This window comes from Falco biarmicus, chromosome 1 (genome assembly GCF_023638135.1).
Source record: "Falco biarmicus isolate bFalBia1 chromosome 1, bFalBia1.pri, whole genome shotgun sequence".
NCBI lineage: Eukaryota > Metazoa > Chordata > Aves > Falconiformes > Falconidae > Falco > Falco biarmicus.
The window spans coordinates 49828593-49853824 of NC_079288.1; the positions used below are offsets into that span (position 1 = coordinate 49828593).

The following is a 25232-nucleotide window of genomic DNA, read 5'->3' on the forward strand; positions in this document are numbered from 1 at the left end:
GCCGAGGAAGATTAGATTTGACAGTCCTGCAACCTAGCACTGAAGACAAGGAATTAAAAATCCACAATACCTTCCCTGACATCATTTTGCATATGGAAGTCATTAAAAGATATAAAGCAGTATTTTTTTTTTAAATTCCTTCGAATATCACCATAACTTTATCAAAGCAGTCTGAATGCATGGTGCCACACAAAACTAACCTAGCAAGTCTAACACTGGGAGAGAGAAGCAAAATAATCACTCTACAAAAGCCTTTTTGTTTCAAATATATAAATGATCTATAGATTACTTCCGTTTGATGCTCTCTTCAGGGCTTCAGCACACGGCCAAATGGATTGCTAGCAATTCACTTCTAAATCAAGGATATCTAAATCATAAATGTAGTCACAAGTAGCCATTTTCCACATGACAAATTTTATCAAATGTCTACCATTCCTTAGCAGCTCAACAGCTTTTGCCATAAGGATTTACCGGCTCAGACAATAAAATTATTCCTGTGTATTTCACCTATCTGTCTCTCACCCTACACATTTTTCTGCCATGCCAATATAAACAAGTAAGAAACAAAATAAGCAGAGAGAACAAAAATAAGCCTTGTGAGCCTTCTCATCTAATTTCAAGAAGTAACTTGCCAGAGTAGCCAGTTTATTTAAGCAGGGTGTTACATACATTAGCTAAAGATTTGATCTTCCAGCTGTCTGCCTTCTGAGTGTCCAAGTAAAACCCCACTGACAAAAGACAAGGTATTTTGATTTGTTTTTTCTTAACCAGTTAAAATGCAGCTTCATTTTAAAGCAAGCTGGCCTAACTAGACACTCCCCAAGAAGAATAGTTTTGCTAGAAAAACACACGTATGCATGTGTCTAAACATTTAGTTTTTCATTGCAGTGACGTCTTAGCTGCAGTCCAAACTTTAGGTCAAGCACACAGACAAGTAAATTATCCAAAACACAGAGAATTAGGGCTATTTGCTGAAAGCCAAATGACCCCTCAGATTCCCAGCCTCAGCCAAAAGCCTCACATTTCATTTTAAGCTTTGCACCTTAGGAATATACGTGCAGATGTATCTTAAGCTGCATCAGTCTGTCCTGGTGGTCCTTGGCTCATTACTCTTCGTGGTTGTTATATGCTCCTTCCTTTCCAAGCACCAGGAGCTGCTCACCCACTTACCTGCCCCTGTTCCTCTCTCATTCAGTTCTTTTCAAATTAATTTTCTACACAATTCAATTCATTGCAGAGTTCAGGAAGATATCCTTTGAAAATCTGTCACTTGATGTGCTCCCAGTTAGTCGGAGGATCCCTGGTTGCTCTTCAGGGCAACTACCACAGGACAGACAATTCTGGAAGATGCATGACTAATTACCACACGCATGAAAGCCTTTTGAAGAAGGCAGCAAAAGACTTCATCAGACAGACTGCCTGGTGGGAACCAATTCCAAAGACCTCGGGAGAGTCTGCCACAAGACAAGGATATATACACCATCAGTTCCTAACTCAAGCTGACAACTTGCTGTTACCATTGGGAAACTGCAGCTCAGGAATGAAGGGCCACGGTGACGATTCTTTAACCTACTTTTGCCAGGGAAGTTCCTTAAACCACCACGTTATGGCCTCCGGTAATCACAGCCAGATTCTGCTCTGAAAGTGTTTGCTCTGTCAAAGGACCAGCATTTTTGATAACCTGAACTGCAAACAAACCTCCCTTCATTTTCAAGATAAAAAGAAAACCGGAAGGGATGAAGATAAAGGAACAAAAATACTGCTTAAACTTCCAATTCCTTCTCACTTGCTACGATTACCAAAGGAGCCTGGAGCATTAGTGATCAAGTATACATTTGTAATTCAACTAATTAGTACCTTGTTCCTTTTTCAACTTTACTTAACAGTTAAAAGTTACGTTTACTGTTACTATGTGTAACTATGATTACACTCAAGTACATTTATTATTTTTAGAAATAATTAGGAATAAAGTTTATGTTTAGTTTTGGTAAAGCATTTTGCTTTGTCTTTTAATGTAGCTTTTGAACAGCTAATTTAATTTGCCAACCTTCCAACTGAATGACATGCCATTCAAAGAACAGTATAGGGAGCAGGGAAAGCATAAAAAAAAAAAAAATCTTAGCACGATGCAATTAGTTGAGTAAATGTGCTCTGTCATTACTGGTGTACATCTCTATACATTCTGGTACTCTATGATGAAGGAGGGAAAAAGGGAAAAAATAAAGGAGGTGGGGGTGGGCTTTGTGGTTTCGTTTTCATTAGTAGCAGATAGCCCATAAGCCACGTACGTGAACATATATTGTCTATTTCCTGTCATATCCTCATCCAGATCTTCAGGAGATGAATACATTAAACATACAAACCTCTGAAAGATGCAACTAAATTAAGAAAGGAGTGCTTGCTTTTAAATCTATTATATTTCTACGTACTTTTAAGCAAGTGTCCGATTCACTCCAAAGCTCAGTTTAACCCTCTAAGGCTAACCTAAGTCAGGGTAGAGACACTAGTGTAACTTCAAGAGAATGACTAATTTCTAGTTGCAGATCATTGTTGATGGTGTTGATGCATAAACCATAAAAAGCACAGCTTGTCTCTCAAGATGCCAGGTGTGTGTTTCATGGTTAGTAGCTAGAAAACATCCTCTTAATTACAAATGGAACATATTGAATCCAGGGGCGATTCAAAAAAAACCAAAACTACTTTCTATAGGCTTGATCTGTACCCTATTGATCTTGGTGGCACCTAGACTGGGCTTCAAATTAGTTGTAGACATTCACTTTTCCAAGTGAATCATTATATTTATAAAAATAGCTACTGAATAGTTCATTAACTGAAAGCACTGACAAGGATCTTTAGTTTAAATAATCTTTTTGATATGTTTACTGGACAATAGTCTTTGCTACAAAATGTAAAACAAAACCCATTAAACCATTTTTAAAATTACCGGTGTTTTGGCAAATTTTGAGTAAAACCAGTGCAACTCATTTTAAAGCTTCTCCATTAGCCAGGATAGTCTAATCTTAATTTCATTTCTTCACTACCATATCCCCTCTAGGAACAAGTACTATTCATGGTATTAGTAAGAAACGCCCAGAAGAATCTAGCACATGGTACTCAGTTTTTGTAACACTAAATACATCTGCATGTATACACATTGTCAAATTTATTTGAATATAATAGCTGGGTGTATCAACAAATAAAAAAATCCCAAACAAAAACCAAATTATGCACCCCAAAATTCCAGCAGCTAAATCAATATTACCTTTTCAGCATTTAGCCTCAAGATATTAAGATGAATGAAGAAATTGGTAAACCTAGAACTATTTTCTCATCCTGTCTGTATACCCCAACATAATTCTTCACAACAGTCTGTCAAGCTGGAATTTTCAGTGTTCAGACACATCAGAACTAGAGATTTTTGAAGCATCTACAATGAAAAAAAGACACTTTCAAGTACATACTACATCTAGCATGACATTTTCATGGTACTCAGTAAAGCCTACACAGCCACATAAGTATTACTTTTAGAAAATAATCTAACCCTGAACTAGACTGAAGTGATGCCTCTGAGATCACACCGGTAGAGATTCAAATGGAAAACTATCTGGCATTTATGGTTTGAAATCCTGTCCATTTGAACCACTTATGCCTCTTGCTACCAGACAAAAATAAAGAGAGCAAAAATAAAAAGGTTGACACCAAAATTACTCCATTACATGTGTTGTATGGCAGTCTGCTAATTTTTTGAAAATACAGTTCATCTAGACACATTCAGATCTTTGTTTTAAAGGTAAAAGCCTAAAGCATGAAAATTATCAGTAATTTGACATTCTAAAACCATGCTAAATAAAACAGGAATGCTGACAGGCAACATCTAAGACAAGCACCAAAAATATTAGCAATCATACCACTGAGAAGTCACTTACTTCAGTCAGTATGTAACTATTTCCAAGATTACTGTCCTATGCAAAGGCACAAAGTAACCAAAGCATGGCTACTGTGAAAAACATAGCTAAGACCCAACAATGTTTTTATATAGTATGAATCAACATTCCTCTAATTACAGTGGAAGAACAAGAAATTTGAAATTCTAGAAATGTTTGTTTTACAGTGAACACTGAAAACATCTAGCTGTTCCCAGTTACAAGCGGGCCAACAACTCAGAGCAAAATCTGTATCATTTACACGCTTAGGTTGCCAGATGAGCCTTTCTATAAAATTAATTATCAGAAAAATTTCATTAGCTCCCTAAAATTTCTCTCTGGAGGGCTGAAAGAATTAAACTTACGCAGAAGGTTAATCTTGACGTGTGGAGCTTTTTTGGTTGGCCCTGTGAAATTCTGGATAAATTATGAACTACTGAAACCTTGCGTTCTCCATGCCTTGGTCCTCTACCATAATCTTTAGGGAATCTAGCAGCATCACATGTATCCAACTCTACACATACATGTTATGTTATAAAAGCCTTTCTCCTGGAGGACTAGAGAATCTCTTCTCTACAATGAGTGCTTTCCCATGAGAATATCCTCCAGCCTACAAAAATCTGCCTCAAAGCTGAGAAACAAGGGCTCTGTCCTGTGCTAGCTGAACCAGGATCACAAGTTTAACAGAGAAGTATAAAATCCCAGTTGGTTGGGTTTTTTTTTCGGCTGTTGTCAGTTTTACTGCCTTTAATGTTGAGGAAGAATTTATTACTCAATCCTAACTCACACAAGATGGCTTAACATTTCCCAGTGGCAAAGACAAGCTTCAACCACTGAACTGCAGTGGTTGCTAGAGAAATCCATATATTTTGCAATTCTAGATATATTTTTATAATACCCTACCTGTAAAATGGAATTATCCAAATATATCCACAAGACCAGACTATTATGTAGCTTCCTCTAGTGGTCAGTCTCTAAATCTTGTTTCTTCTGCTGTTTACTGTAGTTACATACAAATACTGAAATTCTGTGTTCAAATCCTGTAAACTTGGGAAGGCATTAAAGTTTATACTTCAGCTCTCTAATACGAAAGCCAAGGAAATTAAGCAGAAACATATTGCAAAACATTTGTTACTGATATTAAAAGGACAAGCAATGAAGTCAGCAAAAAAAGAGAGCTAGTATTTTAGTACTCTGATTTGCCCACTTGTGAATATGTGTTATAGGATATTTAGTTACATGGTCAAACATGACTTTCCCACCGTAAGACTCAGGAAGCAAGACAGATGTTCAGCTTTTAGTTGAGTCTTCAAGTATTTGCTATGAATCATCCAGACTCTGTTTTGACCCTGGAATTAGTATGCATGTGTTTTAATGAGGCTCATCGCTCTACAATAGGTTTGTTTCTGCAATACTACTTTGAGGGAAAGGGCAATTAAAAAGGCATAGCAAAGCATTCACGAAAGTTGAAGGCCACTGAAATCAGACGACAGTTTGATTCACCCCTAAAATACCATGACAAAAATCAAGGCAGCTCTATGATATGGGATGGGAATTTATTTAACAGAGTGAAATTTTATACTGAGTATCAAGAAGATTTCCTTAACAGTTTGAAGTCATTAAGTAAGAGGGAAAACCCAAATGTAGAAAGTGACAACTGCCCATTACTAAACATACTATATTGAACAATCCAACTCTTAAAACCAGTGCAATTATATATCATAACAGCCATCTCTGATATCCGACTCAAAATTAACATAAGGTAATTTAGAGTTAGTAACCTGCGCAGGTGAGCTAACTGAAAGTAATCACAAGGATTGTGTTACCTAAATTGTACAGCTAGGAAAAAATCCTATCACTCGCAGGTTGAAAAGGCTTTAAAAATCTGTGAACCAGTAACTTTGATTATAAGGTTATTCTGTGAAACAGCAGCAGTAACTTTGATGTCTAGCTGAACACCTTCCATTGCCTGAGATTCTTTATGGCCACCTTACACTAACCCCTCTAACTTCTGCATCTTGTTTTGCCTTTGCACTTCCCTGCACTGTGGAACAAGAGAAATGCCCCCCAATTTTTCTTTTTTTTTTTTTTCTTCCCCCTCTCTCCTCCTTTTTCCCTTAAACCTGTAAAATTCCATTCAGCTTTGACAGAGACACTAAGTCTCCAAAACTGACATTGTCATTTATTCATTTATACATTATCAGCAACAACGTGCACTGCCAGTGCAACAATGACTGATGAAACACTTAACGAAGCAGAAACTTTTTAATCAAAGGTCAGGGAGAAACTTTTGAAACACGCCTGCATATTCCCCTGGGAACCCTACAGGTAGCCCAACAAGGCTAAGGCCACCAACCCCCTTAAATGCTCATCCCTCCATTGCAGAAGCTCACATGGAGGTTAAACACACACACAAACACACAAGTAAAAAGAGAAGGGCATGACTGAAGTAAGTAATGATTACATTTCTTTCCCCTTCCCTCTTTTCAGAATATTAGTCTCTGTGTTGCCAGCTAATGCAGCTTGCCCTAGCATTCAAGCTGTGATTTGTCCCCCTTGTGCCTAACATTTAGGAACATGCTCACTGCAACTGCTTCAAATGAGAGGTTCCTCCAATCATTCAGTGCAATGCTTAATATAAGGGTATCTCAGCAGTTAAAATACCTGGCACTATGAACTCCTCTGCTGTCAGTATTTGCCTAACCTCGTGCATTTTTACAGCTGGAATCAGCTGGAATGTGCCTTTCACTTGTCCTCAAAGAGCACACAGCAAGGGATTTACAGCACAGTAACTAACCTCAGGTCTAGAGTTTGCTTATTCCCTGGCATACCGTTACAACCTCAGGAAAAGATAATGCAGCTGACAAAAAGTGTCACTGCTCCTCAAAAAAAATAAAAAAAATGGTCCAATTTTGGGGTGTGCTGCCAACTCTTGTTTATGTTTTTGGCTTCATCTCAGCATGTTTCTAGAACTGTTGATTTTGTTAGAAGAATAAGGGAAGAAGAAGATTTGGCCAGATATCTCCTCAGAAAAAGGTCTGTGCCTGTTCCTCATCATTCTGTAATGGCATTTTGGCATGACAGCAACTGAATACGCAGTGGTATTTGGGTAGCAATGTAAGAACCTAATAAATAAAACATGAAAGTTGAAGTAGAAAAAATTCAATAAAATTTCATGTATGCTTTTCATTTTTCATGCTAAGGATCAGAATATTAAGTACATTTCAGTGCCCAATTCTGTATTAAAGTCACTCATCGTTCCTCATATTCCATTAGAATTAGAAACTCCAACCAAAACCCAGCATGTCAGAGGCAGTACAAACAGTAAGTCCACAGTGTAATACCATACTTACACCTAAGTGACAATGAAGCATCTCTAACAAAATGCTTATGTTCTAAACAGACAAAGTAAGTAGAGAGATACCTGTTTTGCCAGCATGGAATTGAAGGTAAATAGGAGCCAGAGACTAACTACTCTTCCTACACACATCCTAGGGTTCAGCACACTTAGAAATTATAGAATTAATATGGTTCTAGAAAGAATGGTCCTGATATTAACCCTAATGCATCAGAGTATTTCAATTTTAGGACTGTTTTTTAATTGCTCAGTTCCTGGCAGAGTAATTATCAACAAGCACCGCCTTATATAACACAACAAAACATGAAAAGAAATGGCCAGTGTGCCTGTATTGTACTGCTTACAGCTTTAAAAAGAAAAGCAGCTATTCTTTGACCTATCTGCATACCAGATTTGAAGCTAAAGAAGTGCAAACCTTTTCATGCAAAATTTCACTTTAAATAATATACGACTTACGCATTTCTTCAACAACATCTGGATCACATTCTCTGTATTTGTCTATTTCTGCCTTTAGCTGCTCTTTTTTTTGCCGAAGGGCAGCAAGTTCCTCTATTAGAGCTGCACGTTCCGCCTGACGATTCAAAGTATGTTGGGAGAATATAAAAAAAAACAAACCAATAAAAATAAAAATCAGTAATTATTACACAGAACATTTTTCAAAAAACCAAAAAGATGTAAATTTAAAAGCTGTTTTCACTACTGCTTTCTGTCAATGAACCAGCTGAGCATTTTATGCACACACAAAACTCTCAGTAACACTAAATGATACTGAGTACAAATTGGAAGGAAAAAAATAAAGCCAAAATGGGTAAACAAAAGAACTATTTTCTGCAACCTTTGAACCCCATGTGGTTTGACAAACTCCAAACAGATCTCTTAATTGTTTGGCTTAAAGGTTAAACAGTATTTAGGAGTGCTAGTCTTGTAATTAAAAGACAGCATTATGTAAAAACCTACCATTCACACTTCCACAAATCGACCCTGCATGAATACCCTCTGAATTTATTTTCCTCGTCCTTTTTTCCACACCACTTAAAAGCAGCAGTCTCAGAAATAAATTCAGGTATTTATGACATGGTAGTATTTGCTGGGAGACTATAAAATATTGACTTCAAATATTCTATTGATCAATAAGAATTTGCAGACACTGACTCAACATGAGCCCTCCCATTGCCAGCTCAGCACATACTTCTAATTCAGTCTGTAGCTACGGCCAAACACTGTAACTGGCTGATCATGTTAGGGCAACTGGGTAGCCTAAAAAAGCCAGATAGCACGAGTTTGTTAAACATCAGATTTTCAGCCAATGCCAATCTCCACAGCAGCCCAGCAGTCTGAGGTGGTTTTTTTGTTTTTCAAACTTCCATATTCCCAGTGCTTTTGCCAACAGTCTGGATTCAGCATGTTCTGAAAATGCAGATTGGAAATCAAAAGCTTCCAGATGCTGCAATATGGAGGCCAGCTGCTCAGAGACCTACATCGTGACACAGATTTCCCAGGACTTCTTCCTGACTTATAATCCGGAACCAAAATGTTGGAAGCATCAGCCAGAACAGAATTTCCAGGACCAACAGCTTCTTGTGACTAGGGCAGGTCCCATGGTGGAGAAGCCAAGCTTCAAAATGCCCATTTGGAAACCTGACAAGCACAAGTGCCTGAGAAACTGTGATTCCCTGATTAAAGGTCAAATCCAGAGCGTTTCTATAAAACATTTTGCATTCTAAGATTTGGCACTTTCCTACAAAATTCTATTCCACCTGAAAGCTTCTGGCTGGTCCTGTTAAGCATTCATGTTTAAGTTTAAATCACTGAGCATCTCAAAACAAATCAGCAACTTCAAATATGCTACTTCCTATGTATGGTAAATGTGAAGCCTAAATATTTTGCAGTGCTAACAGCTTCAGCATGCAAAGAGCACCAAGCTTACATGGCTGCTCAGAACAGTAATTTAGACGTCTAGATTATAAATAAGTTTGTTTTTTTTTAAAAAAAAAGACCCCCAACACCTAAGTTTGCAGTTACTAGATTTGTCAGTTCAGCAACCATTTGCAACTTTGGTACATGTGTCTGGCTAGTTCAAGTTTTAAGATATCTTTAAATCTGAAAAAGCCTGGAAGATTACCAGACTTCAGGCAACCACACATTTTCTCAGCCTTGGAGCAGCCAGTTGTCAATATTACACATTAGTGCATGAGAAACTAAGGAATAATCTAGTATCTGGTTATTTCTTTCCTGTCCCTTTCTCATCTGCAGTATTTAGAATTCTTAATGGATTTCAAGTTACTACATATTTACAAACTGTGCATAGTTGTAGTTCTATTTTCTGGTACAAGTGCCTACCCCCCAAAAGCAACTTACAGTATCTTCACGTCCAATTTTTGATTTCTCAATGCTTTTTATTAAAGCCTCTTTCTTCTGACTGCTTTCAGCAAACTGATAAAGGAGACAAAGAACAAAATCAACTTATTTCAGTAACATATAATAGACATACCTATAAAATGTGTATACGTAAAAATATAGTTAAATAAACAGGTGGATGTACACTTTTAAGTATGTATTTTTTATATATTTATAACTTGTGCAATAAAAATAAATACAAAAGCACCCAGATGTAAGTCTGAGGCTCTGAACCACAGAAAAGAATTACAGTAAGCATCTTAAAGTATAAGAAATTTTCATCCCTCTGGGACACAATCTTGTTACGTACTGCATGTTCAGCATGGGACCAAAATCCTATTTCATACCATAACCTGGCATCTCTACGCAAAGGACTCCATGACATGGAGGCTTTGGATTAGATGATTTCCTTTGGTCCTTTTCCAGCTCTCCTTATTCAGAGGAAGCAGTGACAAAAGCTGTAGCAGATGCACCTGCTCAGCGGCTGATACATCTTCCCAAAGTCTGGTATGCCATTGGCATGGCCCCAATCCCTTTTGCATACTGATGAATAGAACCCTCTATAGCTCAAAGGCATGTAAAGCCATGGCCCCCTTTTTCTGTGCAGCACTCACACCACTAGACTTCAGAGCTCCGCTCCTCCAGGCCTGAGGCAGAGGAATCTCAGACAAATTGCATCTCACTAGGGCTGGTGCCTCATTTCCCTGCAATCCAGGAGGAATCATTCATAAAGAGGTGTATCTCTCTGCATTAACCTGCCACCCATTAAGAACCAGGCCCTTCCAGTTCAGCTGCAAGTTTTCCAGAGGCACTTCAGAAACTGTTAAACTGAGCAGGATGTATGACTCGCCCCTCAGGGACACAACATTCAGCATTAGCCAAAGCACCTTGAAATGTTAAGTGAGATCAATAAGACTGGAGGAAAAAAAAAAAAAAAAAAAAAAAAAAGCAGCTAATAAAATATAGCTTGGGAACTGGTTACTGCATTTGAAACCAACACAAAAAGGGGGGGAAAACAAAAGGAATTAAAAGTAGCATGCTTTGTAAGTACTCACTTTTTGATTTAGCTTTAAGATGTTCTGAGCACCAGTAAGGTTGAAAACTAGCATATGAGACTAACTGTGAAGATGGTGAAGGTGGCTGTCAGAGCACAGGTTTTATTTTGCCTTCCCCTCAATACCCTCATGTGAAGTCTCCACTTCTACATTCCCTTTCTCACTGAGGATCCTGCTTGGTGGAAAAGCACTCCTAGACATTTCTTGCAGTCCCTAGCCTTGATAATTTAATCATATCATTTATATTCTTGTGCAGCTGAAACACCAAGACCACAGTCACACAGAGCAAACATAACTACTTTGGAGCTATAATCACTTCTCAATTTCTATTTAAACTCATGTTCAGTCTGTATTTTCAGAAATAACATGTTAAATGTAAATGCATGATAAACATCAGGCAGAGCTTACTGCCAAGTCCTAGAGATCAGCCATAACGGTAAAAAGAAACTCTGTACTGGTGGTGCGTATAGATTAGGACCCAGCCCAACTGCAGATCACTAGGTTCCTTTTATAGCTCAATATTTAAAAATTAATTACTCTTTCTGGAGAAGTATGTGTTCATACACATGTAAGCATACATACAGACAAGAAGGTCTCCTTTCAAAAATAATGTTTCAATTTTTCTTCAATTTACATCAGAATCACACTAATGGTAAGGCATATATAATTTCAGGAAAAACATGTCCAGCTGTCTACTCATTGCTATCAGTGCAAGCAACCACAGAGGCAGTGCGGGTTTCACTAGGTGGCTTGAAGTACACCAACATCTTCGTCTTGGTGGCTAGTTAAACAGTACTTTCTGGGCTTTCCACAAAATTCTTAAAAAATTAAGTGTGTTAGTCCCCACACTATACTGTACTAAACAGAAGTCTACAGTTCAGAAGAGGACAATCTTAGGTGCATATCGCAGTTCATGAAATCCAGGGAAGACACACCAGAGCACACATCACTCAGTATCTCTGAATAATGAATTCTTCTGGAACAAAACTCCCAGGGGAAGCAGAGGAGGCAAGGAGCTTATCTAGGCACATACACCACAAGTGCAAAGAGTAAGCCAATGCCTTCTGCAAGACAGGTCAGGAAGGTGTTGCTTTCTCTGTTTTTTTTCATATTCATTAAGTTCTTGAGAATGCAGAAACATTTCTATAAAATGGAAGTACAGCAAGAGCTGTCAGGGAACTGCAATGAAATTGTAAGAACTAGTTTCCAGCTTGGAATTATGTTTCCCAGTATGGCATCTGATTACATCTTCTTGGTCCTCTATATTCCGCAGCATTTAATTGTGAAAGAGACAGTAACGACAAACACTGAGAACTAAGAAATTTCTTAGACTCTGACCGACATAACATGCAAGGTTGCCATGTCACAAGGTTAGAAGAATTCTATCTAAAAGCAAGGATGATTTTTGAACAATTTTAGTCAAGGTTTTGCTTTCTTCTCTCACAATTTTAATTTATTGGAGGGCTTTTTTGATTCTGTCTTCACAATCAAGACTTTACAAAATAAAAAAACACCCCACAGCTCTTTATGTATTATTTAGAATTCACAGTGGGTATTCCCATGACAACAAATAAAAGATGAGGATATGGAAAGAAATGGCAGGAGGCAGTGAGATACTGAAAAAAAACCCAAACACAGGATGCAAAGGGTAAGGAACAGATGGCCAGGGTCTGTGCAAGGAATCTATGACGATGGCAGAAGCAGCAAGGCTTAGATACCGAGGTGGGAACACAGCTGAAAGTAACTACATGAAAGAAGGAAAGGCAGTCAGCAAGGACAAAGGAGTTGGAGGAAAGCTGAATACAGGGGACACGATACTTAATTGAGAGGTAAGGGCAAATGGCAGATGACAGGTTATAGGGCATTAAGAGGAAAAAAAAAAAAAAAAAAGGCAGAATTTGCAAGTGTTGTGTATGCAGACAGCAGAAGATCACATCTGCCAAATACAGTGACTTACTTTCCCACTCACCAGGCTGTAGAAAAGCTTGACTGCAAAGGAGCACAGTAGCAGCTAGAAGACTTGAATCCTTGGAGCAATCTTGGGACATTTTTTCAAAGGAATTGGCAAACAATTTCTCAAGAAACATTAACCACCCTGAGCAAAATCTGACTCCTGCCAATAGCAGTGAGTTTGATCTGGAGAAAAAGCTACTTATCGTCTCCCCTCTACACTGTCTGACACACGAACAACCTTGTCTGACACAAGTATAACTGACCAGGTGTGGAAAACAAGTACAGAAAGAGACACTCCGCTGTATTAGAAAGTTTCATGTCTCCGGTCTGACTGCTCTGAATCAGCATATAGTTAAGCAAGATGCAAGAAAGCTGGAAAAATGTCATTAGGGGAAAGCTGTTTAAAGAAGGAGGGGAGACTAAATACCTCAAAAAGTAAAAAAAATAATCCTCCACAAGAGCATCTTCAGTGTTTGCAAAACATGGTAGGAGCCTGCAAGAAAAGTTTAATGAAGTAACTAACTAGAATCTACAAAACAGGAGAGTTGGGAAACAGTTCCTTTACTTTTACAGACCACTGCAGTCAATTAACTGACCACTGGCCTAGCTTCAACACTAATTCTCAACCCAAAATCCATAAAAGGATGTTCTTCCTTACCCTGCAAAGGTCCTTCAGTGTTTAGCCATACATTCGTGCAGCAGTTTGCGTGTGCTAAGTGCTCCATGCTGAGGATAACCATCAGTTCCACCACAGGCCGTGGGGTCTGGTTTGTATCAAACAATACAGACTAGACATACACAGGTAATTTATAATATACTATGCATGCATTACTGTTAGGGTTCCACTTTGGCAAGTCAGTGATGTAGAGTAGGAGGAGGAACGTTCCTTCCCAAAACCTGCCTTATACTGTCCTAGCTCTACACAACGGGATTTTTATTTCCCAGCAATAGTTTTTGTTGGTCGTATTCCTTCTGGTTTCTCGTTCTTAACCACTCTAACCACCAATCTCCCACCAAACATGTAGCTTGTCTCCCTAGCATACATTAAAATATCTACAGACATGGTGTAAGCCATGCAAACACAGACCCCAGAGTATGCATGCTGGACAAGAATCAAACCAAGGTCTCATATGCTAACCACCAAGAGCATTCACAGCTGTTAGGCCACTGTCATTATGGTCTTAAAGAGAAATATCATATGCTCAGTTTTCTTTCTGCCAAAACATTCATCCAAAAATGGTATTCAGAACTACCACTATTGTGAGCACTACTCTCTGTGGCACTACAGAAGAATTCAAGACATTCATTTTTTAATTGTTTATAACTTTGCAAAGTTATTTACTTTGGGTTTGAAGCTCACTATGCTCCGTTTCAGGCCAGAGGCAAGGGCTTGTTTGCTTTTAGCTTAAACAAAAGCAGTTCAAGAATTTTAGGGTGACATTTGCAGTAGATGGGTGTTATTTCTTTCCTATGTTAAACCTAACCCACCACCGAAAAACTTAAATGGAATTGACAGAAGGCATGGAGAGAAAGTACTTCAAAGCATTCCTCTAGATTTTAAAGAAAGATTAAAAAAAAAGTGAACCCAGAAAGCAGACTAATAATATAGAGAGAGTAAAAATGCAAAAGATTAACAGCCAAAGAACAATCTGAAAATATTGAAAACAGACCTGTTGTCTTAAAAGAAAGGCACAGAACATTACTAAAAGAAACCACTTAACAATCACTGTTGACTAAACGAATAAAACTTAAGAGAAGGGGGGGGACACAAACCACAAAGACCTCCATGCAATGATGTGTGGTATTGCTTCCTAAAGTACTACACAAAGTAATCACACAAGTACTACTTTGACACATGCAGTCACAAATACATACTTGCCAGGGCCTCCAAAGACACAGGAGTGAACTTTTAAGTTAGCTGATTATGCTCACAGTGGAGTAGAGAGCACCGCCATGAACGGCAGCATTGTCACTTCTGCTCTGCTCTCAGGACACCTGTGCACCACTTGTGAAATACCAGTACTGCAGATAACCCAGCAAACTGAACTGCAGGAGGAACAGGCACCAGGTTCACTGCGACTTTAGTCAGGGATGGGATGTACTCATGGTGAAGCACTGACGGCAAACATACACGCATTATGTAAATACAATTAAAAGATATTTTTTTTCTTTTGTGAAAAGTAAGAGAAAAGAAGCATGCAACATCTTACCCCAGGTCACTCTAAGTCATTCAGCAATACGAAGCAGGGAATCGTGTTTGCTGGGACTTAGAAGGAACATGAGAGAAGCAACCAGGAGACAGCAGCGGTTCAAGATATACAGGCAAGAAGAAAAGTAGAGATTAACACAATATAGAAAAATAATTTTTAATTCAGAAATTGAAGAATTGACAAGACACTTTAGCAAAAGAACACCATAAAATGGATAGTAAGCAAACTGTAGAAAAAGAGAAGAGAGAGTCAGGGCCCACTATATTTCCGTACTCACAAGATTATTCTTTCCTTAATTACGTCATTATAGGTATACTGGAAAAATGTTCAATACAAGCACTCTTTCTTCTATGCATGCTACATATTTTACCATAAAAAGATTACGTCATTTTTAATGCAATCTTTGAAAGAGTCAGTTCAAAAACTTGGGAGAAGGTAGGGAATAAGTATAGCTTTCTGGAGAAAAAGGGGACCCAAACCAAACTGCATTCGCTATTCAAAATGAAGGGCTGGTGTGCCAATTCTTTTAAGTGAATAATGATTCTTTTAAGTGAATAATACTTCTTCCAACATATCATGCTATTAATTCTGCCAGTGTGCAAGTGTTGTCTTTTTAAAGTACTATTTTTTACTTTTGGATTGTTACTTATGTCAGTGAGGGGAAAAAAAAAAAAGTATCAGACACTCAAGCTAAATAAGTGAAGGTTTTTTCAGGTAAATAACTGAACAAATATCTGACTTTCCATAAAATTGTCCAACAAAGCACTATAAAGATTCTCAAAAAGTAAGAATTCTGAAGTTAGATCTCTGCATTCATAAGTAGTATTTATGTTTTGCTGGAGTATCCATGTTGGTAACACCGATTTACTTGCCTCTCCCACAAACACAATCCATTTTGTGTTTCAAGATTAAATTTAGGCCTATAATCCTGGTTTATTTAGCATGTTAAAACATGAGAGTGAGACTAAAATATCACATGGTAAATTAGGCATGGCTCTATTCTCAGTTCATGCTGAGTATGAGACAAGTTCTTCTTCCTGCAATTGGTTTTGGATAAAAACAGAATGTGTGGGTTATCCAGAAGAAAGAATGAGGAATTTCCCCTCCATTACAACCTTCACCAATCCATGCACAAGCCTTATATTGCTAGCTGCAATTATTTTAAAGATTGTTACTGTAGTAAACCCTCTACATTAAAAGTAGCTTTTAATTCAATTATTTTCTGATTTTTTACATTTGCCATAGTTGTTAGGTTAAAGTTTATGTAGAGAAGATGTGTTGCCATGAGCTTTTGGTTTTGCTTCATTCATTTGCAACACCATTGGTAAGTACTAGTTACGCCACAGAAAATAACCACTCCAGGCCAATCTCCTTAATAGACTGAAGGTGAAAGAAACAGCTGTGCAGCCTGAATGAAAGAACTGAATTTCTCTGGCTGCTTTCAGAATTGGCATAATTGGCACAACCTGAGGGACAGATGGCCGTCTACTCAGATACAAATACTAAGTATGCCTGATCAACCTTAAAAAAAAAAAGGGGGGGGGGGGGGGGGGGGGGGGGAGAGAAGCTGAAACTCCTCATTCTTCAACACTGTTTCATAAATGCAGTCTAATAGGGAAACTGAAAGAGCCAAAAAGCACCCACATGACTGACAGAACTATAGAAAATTTTAATACCTGGACACGAAGGGTGCTTGTTACTGCCTATTAGTGTATTTACTAAACCTATGAAGTCCAAGGTCATAGTTAACAGGTCTGTTCAAGGCAGAAAGAACACTGAAAAATATCTTCCCTTGGAAAGAAAGGGAGAGGAAAAAGAAAAATTTTCACCTTCCCCTAAAGGGCTTTTAAAGATTGCTGTCCTAAGCAGCTTGACCATACGCTGACATGGCCTTCAGGGACTAAGCACAGACAGTCCCAACTTAAAAAACAATATTCATCTGATATTCCCTGAGCTGAAGCCGTGCCTAAAGACTACAAAAAACAAATCAAAAATTTATTCCACAGACTTCTTAAAAAGCCCAAATTCTACACTGAGATGTTATCAGTAAAATAAAAAGCCTCAGTAAAATACACGTATCGAATTTCAGAGTTTTGGCAGCACTCTTACATATTCACTCTTTGTGCCAATTTCATTGTTTTTAAGTAATGCTCAGACAGATAACCAAGTCATCTCAAACTCCTGATAGGAAGAATAGTCTTTAATGGAACTACCATGTGCTCATTAATGAGCTGTTTGACTGTGATGAGAAAGGCCTTTCCTCTAAAGTCTTCCTGCTTCAAACTAACTCCACACATTTTGGTTTTATACTACGGGGGTTTTTATTTTTAAATTTCATTCCTTTCAGAAGGGGAAACTGCTATGAAGTGAGATATAAAATTGCATGCTCGTATTTTATTTCTGCATGCATGCTAATTTTCTAAAATAAAATATGCTATATTAATTGAATGACAAGATTTTAAGATGAAAGTCAAAGTTAAAATTAAATAAGATTACAACTCGCTGTCACGAACAAATCCAGCTTTGAAAATTACTGTTGCCTCCACCCTAACCCCTGGCTGGAAGCTCCTGGCCTTACAGCAGAGGCAAACTTCCAGGTTTGCCCGACAGTGCAGAACATCTAAGTCTTTAAACTTTCTCAGGACGCTGGGTTTCTGCCGATATGCTGAACTGTCAGTCACATATTGCATGCCAACGCTGGGGCAGGGGAGATGTGCAGGGCACAGGGCTGCATCTGTGCCAGATTTGACTGGGCTTCTGGAATGACAGCCCCATGTTTATTCCCAATGTCTTTGCATTTCAGAGTAACAATTTTCATTGCAATGTCAGGAGCGGAGCCAGCAGCGTGCAAGCCTCTTCGAAAAGGAAAAATAAACTATGTGATATTACCTAAAAAATTCACACTTTCATAGAAAACACTGTTAGAAAAACCTAGTACTTCCTCATGCATATCAGAATGAATATATAAAATACACTACCAGGGCATCGTAACAATATATCCTTTTTAATATAGTAGGATTCTTCCTTCAAGCCTTCTTTATAATCTTTACAGCTACTACAGAGCCAGTTGTTTTGGGTTTTTTTGTAAAAAACATAATTGCTATTAAATCATGCCAATTTTAGCTTATGCTCATCAAGAAGGCAGGAAAGGAAAAGCTACACTTCACAGTTGCCATCAATCTAGTTATATATTAACAGCTAGTGAAAGGAAAAGCATGAAATTCAACTAATGAACACCAAATTATTAGGTTGCTTAATTCTAACAGAAGCCTCCAGAGCACTGTATTTTTAGAAGTCTGCCATGACAGCAGTAACTAAGCATACCCTCCCAGGGCTTGTAGCATGCCATTAAACATAATTCCACAAGGCTCTAATAAGTTACAGCATTAGAAGAGTATTCTCTGCTGGACATTTTAGGACTTACTAAATTCAGAATCATTTCAAGACATCAACATTTTTACAGTGCAAGATGCAAAGAGGTAACAAAACCCCTGGATGCTTCAAATAAAAAATTATTAGCATCTTCCAGGAGACTGATCCAGGGAATAAGCTTTACAGGATCAACAAACAAACAAGCATAGATATAATCAACATATTCTCAATATTTAAATGATGCAAATTCTCAGCCTCTTGCTTTTAGGACACTTCCTACTGCTACAGCTCTCACTGGACGGTATGAAGTTAGCTGGTCATAGCATACCAGCTTCACAGCTGGCCATTTCTTTACGTGTCTAGTCATTATTTCAAAGAAAACATACAGGTTAGTGAAAGCATGCAGGCTGAAAATAGGGAGGAGTCACTAATTGCATCTGTTGGGAGAGTTATTACTATGCAAGGGAGGGAGGGGGAGAAAGTGAGCCATAAAGGAATGGAACCACCCAGCAGACTGGGGCTGCAATTATCAAGCTGGCCAGGTCAATCCAAGTAATAAGAAATAAATAAATAAAGTAGAAAGCTAAATGAGATACCCTCAAATATGAGCAAAAAAGGGAGGTCCAGCATGGATACGGGAAAACTGCTGTAAATGCTTAGGCAACACATTGGGATCCTGCCTGTATAGTATAGTGGGCATTAAAAGAGACCTCTTCAGCAATTAGACTTTTATTTTTCATGGAAAGGGACAATTCATTACGTTTTCTGCAACCTAATAAAATTAAATTGTAAGCATACGTATTAGAGAAAAATGTCTAAATAAATAATCCCTAACACAAATCACACGCATTAGTTGCAGAAGTACTGATGTGCTTCTCTGGTTTTAGAGGACAATTCTTTAACAACTCTAACTTTGCTATTCTCCAACATCAATAAAATTCATACTAAAAAGATAGCTCTAAGCTTTTCTAAAAGGTATTTCAGCTAAGCTTAAGGTCACGATAAACCTTAAGACACTTTATGCATGCAAGTCCTTTCTGTTCACTACAGGAAAAAAAAGTCTTTTTAAAAATGTACTGAATTACTACAGGCATTCAACTGATCATAAAGTGAAAATCTCGCACCTCCAAAAAAACTTGTTTTATAAAAAGCAGTAAGCTGTGGATTCCAAAGATGTTGCACTCAGGGACATATTTTAGTGGTGGACTTGGCAGTGCTAAATTAATGGCTGGACTATCTTAAAGGTCTTTTCCAACCTAAGCAATTCTGTAATTCTATGACCTCTAGGGATAGACCATCACTACCACGAGGAGAAAGAAAAACAACCAACCAAAACAAAACAGTGAGAGACCCTGCATTCAAAACCATCTACAGAGGCTGAAAACTGGAAGAGATCCAAGGTCTGCAAGGAGCTCTGTTAAAAGACCGATACAACATCTACTGAAGACACTTCTGCAGAAGACACTTCTGCAGAGCCGTGCAGAAAGCTTGCTTCACAGCAGGAGGTCCCCCAAGCACACTGGCTGACTCAAAGCACCAGCCAGCGCACACATCCTGCCTGACATATTCAGCAGCATCACGCGACTCCAAGCGCCATCAGGCTTGTTACCCCTCACTGAACATCTGACTTCTCCACCTCAGTTCAGGATTGATTTCTTTAACCCAGCCACCTCTGAGCGCTTGTACCTATTAGCAGTCCAGAACCAATCTCCAAACTCTGTGGAAATACACTGACAGCCGAGCGAGTCCACAGGATCGAGGAGGCTGCTCAGACTCAAACAGCATGGACAGCAAAAGTTTCTCATGCTTTGGTCAGTGGTCTCGAGCAGTCTCTATTCAGCAACTTTCCACACAGTAATCCAGTCACAGTATTTGAGGACGAAAAATACATCTGTCTAAAAGAATAGAAATAAACCAAGCTGCATCTTGAAAGGACTTTCTGATGGTTAAAACTCAAAATTTCCTGTGTCAATTCTGAACAAATCAGGTTCTCTCCTTTTAGTTATGTTGTCAAACACCTCCAGGAGGCCTTCAAGCCACGTTACACACCAATATGATTATTTTTTCGCATTAACTATTTCAAACTACATGCATTCCTAACAAAAGCACACATTCCTAATATAGGATTCCCCAAGTCTTTTTTTTTTTTTTTTTTTAAGAAAAAAGAAAATAAATCCTTTCTCTTTTCATATTTAAATAATTGTAAGTACAAACAATTTGGTACATGTGAAATCACTATTTAAACAAGTTAATTCCTGGGTTGTTTTTTGGTGTTTTTTTCTGGTTTGGGTTGGTTTTTTTTTAAACTAGCTGCCAAAGGAGAGTTAGGATGTACCAACTTCAAGTTCTTCCCCTGGCTCAATACATGAGTCATGGGAAGTGAAAATCCCTGCTTTTACAAACCCTAAGGCTGGGATTTAAGGAACGAAACATCAGCTAATTCCTTCCATCTCAACTAACACTGGCCCAATGCAATGCTTAGTGGGAGAAAAAAAATTGCCAGAAACTCTCCTCAAGTCTCTGATGCTCAAGCGTGTCTCGAAGTGAGCACAGGGAACAGCATAAAAAGCCCGTCTTGTGTCCTGCTCTAAAAAGACTGTTTACTCTCTGTTGTGGTACAAGGTGACATCATCCTGCTATCAGTCTCAGAAGGAAAAGCAGCTATAATACGTTTGCTGTCATTGCAAAGCCTGAGAATACAAAAGAATAACCCAAAAGAAAGCAACGTCACGAGAAATAAGGTAGGTGTGACAACAATAAAACGGTGAAATGAACAGTTTTGCACTGAACAGTGAAATGAGCTGTCACAAAACCAGACTGGGGAAAGGAAGTAAAGTGGTTGTTTCCCCAAGCTACTGAAGTACAGTGCTCACAGTACTGTCAGTAATGACATTAAAACCTGCAAGATCTTTGAAGAATTTGGTACTCCAGGTCCCTACGTTAAGATTAAAAATATTCTATTATGCTGTGGCAATCCTCTGTGACCTTATTGTTCAATCATATATCCCTGTCACACAATGACAGACACCCTTGGATGTCACCAAGGATCACCAGAATTGCTCCTGCCTCCCTTACGCCCTGTAGTGTCAGTACTCAGCCTGCCCTGTGCAGCTCCAGCCTAGATCCCCCCAGTCACGCTGGCTATGGAGGGCAATGCGCAGAGAGATGGGACATCCCTTATGGCTTCTAAGGGTTGGGTGAAAAAGGCCTCACTGCACTACTTACCTTAACTAATACTTAATTCAAGGCACTATAAACCAAAATGCAAACAAGCATTAATCCACCTTATTTAAAACAGACCGCACAGTTCCAAGCGTTCTACCAAAGATGTAGATGAAGAAATGAAAGAAAAGCTAAGCAGAATCTGTTTATACTAAGGTTACACCAGAAAGGTTTCTCTTTCTCACTCACTGATATGCCATTCCCTACCTGATAAACCTTGATAACAGTTGTTGGCTGCATACGTGCCTTTTCTTCTTCAGCAGGTAACATATCCTTCACATTCACATCCCTTCTGTAGCAATACCTACATCGGAACAATACAAACCCCAAACACGCAAGGGGGCCGGTTGTACAAAACACATCAGCAGCTCTTGCCTGAGATTGAATGTGACTGTGATTAACATGCTGGAGTTGCTCCTCTCCATTCTCCTCATTTTATGCATGCTATGAAATCAATCAACAACAGGCAGAGGAATCATCAATAAATGATGACCCTTCTGTTTACACAAATTAGGTCAAATGCTTTGTTAGTTTAATAAAACCCCTAAGCTTCCAGTATTGTTATGCCAAGAATAAACATCTCATTTTTTCAACATATAATTGATCATAGGTAATTCAAAGCTTCAGAACCTGACTGCCAGGAAAATACTGATAAAGAATAAAACCGCATCCTTTCAGCTTTTCTTACGGAAGGCAAAAAACACCCCACCCTCTCAGTGAAGCTTCCACAGTTCTCTCAACAAAGGTGAAATTCCATTAAAAATTTCTCCACTTATAAACCTTGTTAAAACAAAACTCAATCCACACCCTCGCTCTAGTTTCACCACTTCATAGCTGTAGTGAAACAACTATAAACCCACCTAACCAAAATGCAACCTCCAACATCTTTTATTTTTTCAGTGGTCCAATTCACAGCTGCATAAGCATAACCAAGAGGTGAAGAATAAGCATATGGCAGAAGGCATAAATCTTAAAGAGCAACCATGCCACTGCAAAACAAATCAATACAAAAATTCATAGGAATCTACTTAGTAATTCTTAATCTGTGAGCTATCAGAGAAAAAAAAAATGCAGTAGATGCTACACAAACTTAAGATATTTGTTGTCCTAGCTTTTCAGAAAAACAGGAAGAAATCCAAACAGTAACCCTGGGTTAGAGCAGCACCCAGATCCCAATCCTAAGCAGATCAGCACAAGATTTGCTATATGTCAGTTCAGGGATTAGCACCCCTCTCCGAACACCTGCCCACACAAAAGCAACTTGAAAGATGGGGGTGGGGAGGGAAGCTGTGCCTAAAGAAAATATATTTCAAGCATTGTTTATAATTGCCACATCTCTGCACAAGGGGATCACACTGACCACGTAATAGATCCTTCCCAAAAATAATTCTAGGGTATACACAACAACTGTAGAGTTGTAACTTTAAACATCCAGATAAAACTGCCTTGCTCTTCATTATGAATGTTGAGCCAAACTTCTTTGCTACCAAGTCTCTACATTGGGGTGTGGCTTGATTATCACTAAAAAAACCTGAAACAAAAAATAAAAAATTTAGTTCCTAAGCCAGCCTCCCCACAGTCACAAGCTCTGTAAGATGCAGAGAGCTACAAGCAACTTGGCGAAAACATTACGAAGTACCAACATACTCAGGCCAAAGGTCCTGTAGCAGGCCCAACTCGTCAAACATAAGCCTCAGCACTGGGAATTAATAAGAGAATTTGCATCGTGGTGAAGCTTGTTCGATATTCCTCCACGTTATTTCCCAATGTCCCAAGTTCAGCATTTGGCATCACTCCTTTCCCTTCACTACTTAACCATACCCTCAGCGAAAAAAGGTAACTGCCTCCTGGTGAAAAGCCCTTAATTGCAGTATCAACTGAACTGCTTGATTTTTAAACTTGTGCCTTAAGTAAGGCAGCTTGGTTCTGGCTTTTAACTGCTGAAGAAAGAGACCAGATCATGTAGTTAACAAGCAATCTGGACAAGACACGGAAAGAAAACACATCTTTCTCAGCATGCCACAAGCTGTATCCAGGATTGATCAAAGACAGGCAACATGCAACAGAAATGGTACAATCGCTTACTTTTTTCCTCTGCTTTGCATACTCTGCCAAGAAGTTTTGTGATACTTGGTGACTGGATTTAGAAACCCTTAAGAAAATCTGTATGTGTTCCCATCAAGAAGAATACAAATACTAAAATAGCTAACTTGAACTCACAGACAGAATCTGTTATCATCTTGTAAAAATGTTCAGAGTGATAATTCATTGAAAATGCCACCTTTCCACAGTGTCAACAGAGAAGCTATTTTCAGCAGTGAAAATGTTTTTCCCTGCAATACTGAAACATTTCCATTCTCATCAGAAAAGCAAGGTAATGAATATAAGTACTTTTAAGGACTCATAACGCGGCCTAAAGAGAGCTCTTCTATCAATAAGCCCATATGCAGGACTTGGTTTGCAAATAAGGGTCTGGTAACAAAACTATTTCATTCAACTGGAACAGGTTTATACTGCAAAACTCTTTATGTCAGCATAGTTTATTTCCTACACAGAAATAGCCATAAAATAGCATCACAATACAATAACTACATGCCTATTATAATTCCATAATAATAGATGGGTTTATGTTTAATAATGTAACAGTACATTTAAAGCAGTACAGCATATGTTTGTAGTAACGCCTGGATACTTCTGGTGGAGCGCATTAGGCAGATTCTGCAAGACGTTTCAAGGAAGTTATTCATCAGGGTATGCCAGAGACCTGCGTGATCAATTACCTTTAAAATTCATGATGGGACTGGGCCCAAGGGCAAAGACAATAAATATCAACTTCTTCATTCAACTACTTGGCTATAATATGGAGCACGAGCAAAACCAGAAAGTATCCAAGAGCAAACCATTCGCATTCAACAAGACAGTGGCACCAGGGTGTTTAGTGAACAAAGCAGGCATTTTGGCATGTATTTGTTCAATTGCTCAGCTGACATTTACATTCTGCAGAGTAAGTAACCTGGTCTAAAACTGGTGTGACTATACTAATAAGGAGAGTAACTTTACCAGGAAACTGTTCCAAGTTCAGTGCAGAGTTAAACTGATCTGTTTCAGATAAACAAAACTTCACTGGTGTAGGAATGAGCACATTATTACTATCAGTCAATATAAGTGAACTTAAGCCCAGTCATGCCAAACTAGGTCCGTGCCTGGAAATATTACAAGCATATCCAGTTGAATCGAGGAAGTTTTTAACATCTGGACTCCTTTTGAGTTCTGAAAACAAGGCAGTAAAGGAAAAGACAAAACTGTCAGTGGGACAACTTCATATTAGCCAAGTCTCAGTACACACAAGGTACAGTTTATATCCAAGACACTAACAGGTCATCCGAGATGTTGTTAAAGTTACTCAAAACACAGAGCAAGTCGGTGGCAGAAACTGTAATTAAAGGGTTGATAATTTTGATGACCCATACACTACCACAACAGCTAACTCAAGTGGCACTTTCCAACCCATCCAAAGCACCTGCCTGGAAAATTGTCAATAGGCAGTTCCAGTCAATGACGGGAAGGACTGCAGCATTTCCTCCTTACTGCCACAGACCCCTGACTGTATCACTGGGTCATAAAGATGACATGAATTAGTGAATAAGGAGAAAGGAAGTCAAAGTTATAGCAAGTCTTAATTCTTGGCCTTGAAAACTGCTGCAAAGGAATCGGGTATGCAACACAGTACCAGTAGCCTCCT

General features: G+C 38.5%; 1 protein-coding gene across 2 annotated transcripts in view; it reads right to left on the minus strand.

Annotated features, from left to right (window-relative positions):
• The window catches only part of MND1 (meiotic nuclear divisions 1), a 44830-nt gene that overhangs the window by 12712 nt on the left and 6886 nt on the right, over positions 1 to 25232 (minus strand). For both annotated transcript variants that reach the window (XM_056331795.1, XM_056331788.1), the window contains exons 5-6: positions 9640 to 9714; positions 7738 to 7852 (exon numbers count right to left, since the gene is read on the minus strand). In XM_056331795.1, coding sequence (XP_056187770.1) covers positions 7738 to 7852; positions 9640 to 9714 — 190 coding nt within the window. The remainder of the gene's footprint in view (positions 1 to 7737; positions 7853 to 9639; positions 9715 to 25232) is intronic.